The sequence below is a fragment of the Orbicella faveolata genome, unplaced genomic scaffold (assembly GCF_042242905.1).
Source record: "Orbicella faveolata isolate gen_17 unplaced genomic scaffold, um_ofav_v1 contig_35, whole genome shotgun sequence".
In the NCBI taxonomy this organism is placed as follows: Eukaryota; Metazoa; Cnidaria; class Anthozoa; order Scleractinia; family Merulinidae; genus Orbicella; species Orbicella faveolata.
This window is the reverse complement of record NW_028301564.1, coordinates 19260001-19267811: the sequence shown is the minus strand read 5'-3', so window position 1 is coordinate 19267811 and position 7811 is coordinate 19260001. Positions and strand designations below refer to the sequence as shown.

General features: G+C 39.2%; 1 protein-coding gene across 1 annotated transcript in view; it reads left to right on the top strand.

Annotated features, from left to right (window-relative positions):
- The first annotated feature begins 6477 nt into the window (after positions 1-6477).
- LOC110045137 (trace amine-associated receptor 7e-like) overlaps positions 6478-7811 on the top strand; it is a 1520-nt gene continuing 186 nt past the window's right edge. The window contains exon 1 of the mRNA XM_020750734.2: positions 6478-7811. This exon is cut by the window's right edge and continues 186 nt beyond it. Coding sequence (XP_020606393.1) covers positions 6610-7530 — 921 coding nt within the window. The 5' untranslated portion in view covers positions 6478-6609 and the 3' untranslated portion in view covers positions 7531-7811.

Sequence of the window (7811 nt, the reverse complement as noted above, 5' to 3'; positions counted from 1 at the left end):
TTCGGTGCTTACTTCATTATATTCGGTGCTTACTTCATTATATTCGGTGCTTTCTTCGATCTGATCGTCACTAGTCTTCGCAAGGGGTCGTACAATTTGGAGGTAGTCTAGGGAAAGCCGGGAAAAACGGGTGTCACGAAAACTCAGACCCCGAAAACTCAGACCCCTCGAAATTAAAAACTCAATTGTTATCACCTGAATTGCTCTATGGCCACAATGGGGCGAGATGTTTATCTTCTCTGGTTTATGTTGTCGCGTCGATCGAACGGTGAAACACAAATATTTAACTTCTCAGGTTTATCGCTGTCGCGTCGGTCAAACAGTGAAGAACTAACAAGGTTTAGAACAGCAGCCGACACTGTTTTTCAAAACAGACCTTTTTTATGCAATCGTATGCAGCAAAAAAATGTGTTGTTCTCTGAAACATACTCGTTTGATCGCAATCTGCTTTTGACTTTTTATGTGCGTTACGTGACTGTCGGCACGTAACCCGCAGAAATTAACAAAATTTAGAAAAAAAAAAAAAAAGAAAAAAAGAGTACATAGAGATGGCCATGTTTGCGTTCCAACTTGTAACGGGAATAGTGAATATTTCTTATAGGAAACAGTAAGTTTCAAACCAAACACTTCTATTTCTTTTTTTTTTTTTTTTTTTGCATACCGCTTGGATTAGTTAATTATTAAATCTGCCTCGTGGCGGGGCCTTCGCGCCAGTTTTCAATTTTCTATAAAATGTTTAAGCAAGCAACCGGAACGATGATCCTGCTGGTATACGTTGGATCAATAGTGATCTAATCGGCTTTACATATAAAATGAAGAATACAAAAGCAAAAACCGACACAACTTCTGGTTCTTTCCGTTGTGGCAAAAACTGTGCTACTTGTCCCTACATTTCTCACGGACTTACTACATATACCTTCTTTTCTACCGGGGAAACGCGCGCCATAAAATCCAACCTGACTTGTGACACTAAAAACCTCATCTACATGATTCAATGTAACCGCTGTAACTTACAATACATAGGAGAGACGAAACGACGATTGAAAGACCGATTTAATGAACACCGCCGTACCATAGATAACCCTAACAACAAATCTAAACCTACTAAAGCCGCCGAACATTTCCTATCCTCTCCTAACCACACTGCTAACGACATGCAATTAATCCCCATCGAAAAAAATCGTTTCTAACCGAGACTCTATCCGTACGGCCAGGGAAGCTTTTTTAATTCAAAAAGGCAGAACAATTGATCCTAATGGTCTGAACATCCGCGAAGAAACATATCAATTGTTTCCATTTGTTTTCTTTTATTATGTTCTTTTATCATGTTATTTTATTTTACCGTATGCTTTTCTTCAATTTACACGATCAATTACTTTTGCGTAGTCCGGTATTACGTAAATATCGGCTACATAAAAACACGCACCAATGTAAAATCTTCCATTGTACCTGAAGAAGGCTGGTTTGGCCAGCCGAAATATAGTACACCTTCAAAAAATCATTCTACGTTGTGTCGGTTTTTGCTTTTGTATTCTTCATTTCAATTTTCGTTCACTCACATTTCGAGACCAGACATAGCGGTTCAATCGGTTCGACCTTCACGTGCTTTTTACGTGTTGACTTTTTACGTGCCGACAGTCACGCAACGCACATAAAGTCAAAAAGCAGATTGCGATCAAACGAGTATGTTTCAGAGAACAACACATTTTTTTGCTGCATACGATTGCATAAAAAAGGTCTGTTTTGAAAAACAGTGTCGGCTGCTGTTCTAAACCTTGTTAGTTCTTCACTGTTTGACCGACGCGACAGCGATAAACCTGGGAAGTTAAATATTTGTGTTTCACCGTTCGATCGACGCGACAACATAAACCAGAGAAGATAAACATCTCGCCCCATTGTGGCCATAGAGCAATTCAGGCGATAACAATTGAGTTTTTAATTTCGAGGGGTCTGAGTTTTCGGGGTCTGAGTTTTCGTGACACCCGTTTTTCCCGGCTTTCCCTAGACTACCTCCAAATTGTACGACCCCTTGCGAAGACTGGTGACGATCATATCGAAGAAAGCACCGAATATAATGAAGTAAGCACCGAACAAGGAAGTATCGAATATAATGGCCTTTGCACCGAATATAAGGAAGAGAGCACCGAATATAATAGTGTTAGTACCCGTAATAATGAAGAAAACACCAAACAAAGTTAGAACCGAATATAACGAAGAAAGCACCGAATATAATGAAAAAAGCACCGAATATAATGAAAAAAGCACCGAATATAACGAAGAAAGCACCGAATATAACGAGGGAAGCACCGAATATAATGGAATAAGCACCGAATATAATGAAGACAGCACCGCATATAAAGACATAAGCACCGAGTATAATGGAATAAGCACCGAGTATAATGAGTTAATCACCGAATATAATAACATAACTACTCAATATAATGACATAACCACCCAATATAATAAAAAAAGTATCATAAGACAGTTCTGGCGTTCCATACGTTTCAGAGTGACATGCTTCTTACCTCTGCAAACTATAAGTTGAGACGTTTGCTCAAACAAGGTCAAAGAGTAATGTAATGCTTAATTTAGAGATGTGCTTTAAGCTGTTTGAATCTAGCCGGGACGTTTGCTCAAATGGGGTCAAAGATGAGAAGCAATGCCGGAAGATATAAGCAATGTACGTGAGGTTCACTTCCCGCTACTTGAAACTCTTAGAAAAAGCAAATTTCAAGAAAATTTCTCCCCAACTCGGACTACCTATTAGAAAAGTAGGTCTGAGCACATTACGGTTGAGGAAGAGTCGTTTACACAAAAAACAAAACGTTTATTCGTGATTTATATCGGAACCATGCCAACAACTCTCTTTCGCGTAAATGTATGGGCCTTAAGTAATTATATCTTCATGTTTGCTCTGACGGGGACAAGGAAGGTTTTATTTGTTTCCGAAATTTACTCTACAGTTACTTGACGACGATATCTTCAGAAAACAAACGCGTGCTCAAGCGTGGTCAGGGAGGGAATATCCTGAACAAACATGGTGGGTTCATATTTGGGCAATCGAAACTAATTCTCAAGATCTACATTCCATATCCTTAAGCTGTACTACATGTATGCAAACAAACTGTACATGAAGATATCTGGAGGCAAACGCTCACTTAACTTAATCCCAGTGGTTGTGGCCAGAATTAACAGTATGATGCGCTAACATGTATTCTTTTCGTAGCTACCCGCCACCTTAGCTGTAGTTATTATTAATAGTAAATGACAATTAATAATATTATATCTAGTAGTTGACTCGTTTTTTAACCGATAGCTCAAATTTGAGGTCTGTAAAATTTACTGATAGCTCAGAATTGCCAGAATTTAATAGGTTTCAGTCAAACGCGGACTCAGGGTCGGGTTTCTTTCTTTCATGTCTGCTTTTTCTTTTTCTATCTATTTGCCAGGCATGGTTTAAAAATTTAGTCCCTAATGTGAAGGACTGTGTAAAGATCATTCCCGTTGCTTTTAACAGCGTTTAATTTGTTGCCCTGGTTTGATTACACCCTTTGCATAAATGACGCCTTAATTTGAGTAACAATGCTTTATACATCCTCAGCCTCGTACTTAAGTTTCCTTGCAGACAGAATTTTTCACATGAATTCGAGGTTTAGGATGTATCAGTATTGTTATTCAAATATCAGCGCTATTATTGCAAAGTGTCTATCATCAGATCCCGGGGTATGCAATCGATGGAAATCGATGATCGAAAAACCAATCGATAAAATTAGTTAATTGGTATCGATTGTTATCGCTCAATCGATGATCAATCGATAATCACACAAAAACCGTTCATCGATTGCTATCGATTGGCACAGCAACCTCGAACCTGTCCGATCATCCGCCATTTTTAGGAAGCCCAGGGTACGAAATTGTTAAAATAATTCCGACCCAGTCTTCTCAACGCAAAGAATATACCCCATTGCGCGTGTACTTTAATTACCCACTTGCCCGTCATCGCCTTTCCGTGTCATTATACATGTCTACGCAAGAAGTCCGGGAAGAGGCTTTACTGAATATAAGGAGCATTGCCGTTTTGAGGTGAACGTCCGTGAAGCGTTTACTGCTGACAAGAAGAGGGGAGAACTTGGAGACGAGTTTATTGTTCTCCTGTTAACTTTCAAAGGATTAAACTGAAATGTGTTTACAATTACTGCGTACAAAGATGGGATATTTATGCGCCGATTCCTTCAATCTGCAACCAATCGATATCAATTTATCAATTTATCTATCGATTGTTATTGAAAATCGATACCAATCGATAACCACACGAATCTTCTCCATCGATTGGTCATCAATTTTCAATATCAATCGATTAATTGATATCGATTGGTATTGCTTGATATCGATTGTCACCGATTATCGATTTCATCGATTGGATACCCCGGGTCAGATACACTACCTTGTATATTTCAATCTCTCTGACTTTTCAATGACCTACCTGGAAATTCATTATCTCATGTAACGACTCTAGAACTTTAGGTAAACCAAACAGCCACGACATTCAATTCCGTACCCGAAGTCAGTATGTTACTCTTGGCCAGTTGGTTTGCACCTTAAGTACCCTCTTTAAAGTGTTTCAAAAGAGACGCGCGTTTCAGGCATCAGTTTTTTATCTTGTCGCCTTCTGCAAGACCGAAATTGGTGATGAACTAGAAAAGAAATTTGAGCAGCTTCCATATTCGACTGTCTTGACTGAAATGTGACGAGGATTGTTTGCGGTGATATACCTGGCGAATCATGAGCTCCACCACATTTAATTTCGTTTATATGCGAAGATATGGCAATGATGCACTGCTGATGCAAATTACGAGAAATCGGCGTTTGGGTTTAAAAAAAGGGGGAAAGAGAAAAAATATTTAAAAAAGAAAAAAAAGTTATAACAAAAAAAGAGGCCCCAGCTTGCAGCTGACAGTCGCAGTGTTAATTATTTATTCTTCAATATGCGAAACAAAAGCCAGCGAAACTCGTTGTTTCGAGCGCCAAATGATGTTTGCGTTCACTTAGGTAGACAAGGGACAAATTAAATAAAATAACATTTCTTGTGAATAAAATAATCACTTCGGTGCTACAACAGACGACCTCCATTTTTCTTCCCACTGTGTTACTTCGACAAAATCATTTGTAAAATTCGGACTTGTTTTGGTGATATTTTTTTCTTACGTTTTTACACCAAAAGCCAGCAGCTGACTGGGCTTAACACTGATGCACCTGTCAGAGCATATCAAAACCCAAATTGTAGCTGACAATCATTAATGTTAATTCGCTACAGAAATAAGGTTGAGTATATTGGTTCAGTTCTTTGCTTTCTGTCAATCATATAATTTGTAAGAAGCAACTACTTATCTTACGCGGCACTTATATTCACAAGCTGCAATATCCAGAGCTTTCGACCATTTTTTCACCTTTATACAGCCAGGACAATTTGATTCAGAAATCTGGAATCCATCGGCAGTCTGTCGCTTTTCGTTCGCCGATCATCACTAAATTAATATGACGAGAGTTTAGAAATGGTTTCTAGTTCGAAGGTTAAATCTAGAGATTAGATACGATAACTAATGGAGAAAAAAAAAATGACTCATTCTTAGTAAAGGTAATACAAGGCAATAGGATAGCCTGCAGAACAGGCGGATTAACGGGGCAGAGCGAAGTGCGATACACGAGCGCGGAGCGCGACCACTTGCGCGAGGCGCTGGTTTATCACGCTTGGCGGTCTGCTCCGCTAATCCTCCTGTTCAGCAGGCTAGTGGAAGGACTGGCTGAAATGAATTTTTCCTCCTCTTGTTTGACATGCACAGCAAAAATGAAAAATATTTAGGGCTCTTTGCGAGAATTTCATTTGTTTCGCTAGAAGTATAATGTTTATCCTTGCAAGTAAAATTGCTTTCGGTTGTTATGTTTCTGTTCATTCTCATCACATCCGGTCCAGGATGCTCATGAAAATTCATCACCACATCATTTAAAATTCTGTCCATTTTGTTCCAAATTATCCCCAACCAAATGTATATACTTAAAATTAATTTTACGGCGAGACTGCCCAACTCGATAAAATATTCTGCTCTGAAAACAGATAGCTTCGCCCGCGTTTCATTGATATTCATGACGTTTGTCAAGGTGTTAAGAGTCTGAAGCCAAGATTAGATGATCGAGAATATTACGAACCTAATCAGAGAAAAAAATTAAAAAATAGCAACATTGCTGTAGTGAAAAATACTGTTTCACGATGAACCTTGCTGCAAAAAAAAAAAAAAAAAAAAAAAAAAAATCGAATTTTTAATCTACAGACCAACCGCAGTCAGTTTTTTTTCTCCTTTCAAGCAGGTGTTTCCTAAGCCTTGGATTCGCCAACCTGAGTGATTTGTAAACATAATTATAACATCGCTTTTCCAAGTGCCGTTATCGCCAATCTACCATATTAGCATACGTGAATGACAGAACCTGAACGATAAAGCGAATGGTATTACCTTACATAGAAAGTTAATTTTGGTTTCCTCAAGAGCACGTTTCTTTTTTTATGAGGCATAAGGAAACGGAAAGTTATTCTTGCAGTGGCTGCATCCCTGTATTATGGTCATTCCACCTGCGGAAGTCAATATGGTTAGCGAAGCAGGAAACTTGACTGACTCTTGCTCTCCTAATTTATCACACGACTGGCGTGTAATATTTATCTTTCTTAATGCTGTTTCCAGTGTGATTGCTCTCGGCGGAAACTCGATCATTTTGTTATCTATATACAAGGTGCGTTCCTTGAGATTAAGGGCTTCTAACATCTTCATCGCCTCCCTGGCAACTTCTGATGCCTTGGTTGGTTTGCTGGTGTACCCAACGTACATCGCATTAACTGTAGAGAACTTGTGGTTCCAATCAAATGTTGTCTACAAAATGGAGAACTTTCTGTGGATTCAAAGTTTAGTCACATCAACATTTACTCTGTGTGCGATTAGCATCGACAGGCTCATCGCCGTTATACTGGCTATCCGGTACAGACAGCTTGTGACCAAAAGACGCAGTTGGTGCGTTGTCACCTTCATTTGGATCACTTCCTTGGCGTTCGCCTGTTCCGCGCTGTTCGTTCACGCTCATGACAATGCCTCCATATTGTGGATTGTGTGTCTTGCCTTGACTTTCGTTCTACCCTTTGCTATCATTATCTACTGTTACGCTCACATATTTCGATCAGCTAGTGAACAAAAAACCAAGATCTGCTGCTTGAATCCCGCTGAAGCAGCCGAGATGCTGCGAAATAGGAAGGCCGCATGGACGGCAGCGATTGTCATAGGTATATTTTTCGTTACGTTTTTTCCAAACGCTGTCTTTTCTTGTATTGATGTGGCGACCAAGGATTATTGTGGCAAGACTCAGGTGTACCGCCACTGGTTATGGGGGATTTTCTTGGCCTTCAGTAGCGCAGCTTGGAATCCTTTCGTATATGCAGCCAGGATTAGAGAATTCAGGCATGCATTCAAAAAACTTTTACTTTTTCGCTGATAGAGTGTTCCTCCATATAAAACTAGTGACTTGCTCGAAAAATAAATTAATTAGAACTAACAAAAAGCGCGTTCGCTATAGAAATTACTTAACTGTTTGAGGAAAAATACAATATAAAGCTGTTTAATTCTCTCATTTTACCTTATTTGAATAATGGGAACTACATGTAGGTTCACCTTCAAGAACCTGTCATCGAAAACAGACGATAAGTAGTGCAAATGCATAAAGTTTCAAGCAACTTGGTCAACGTACTACGCTCTACATATGTAGCCACGAAGAGA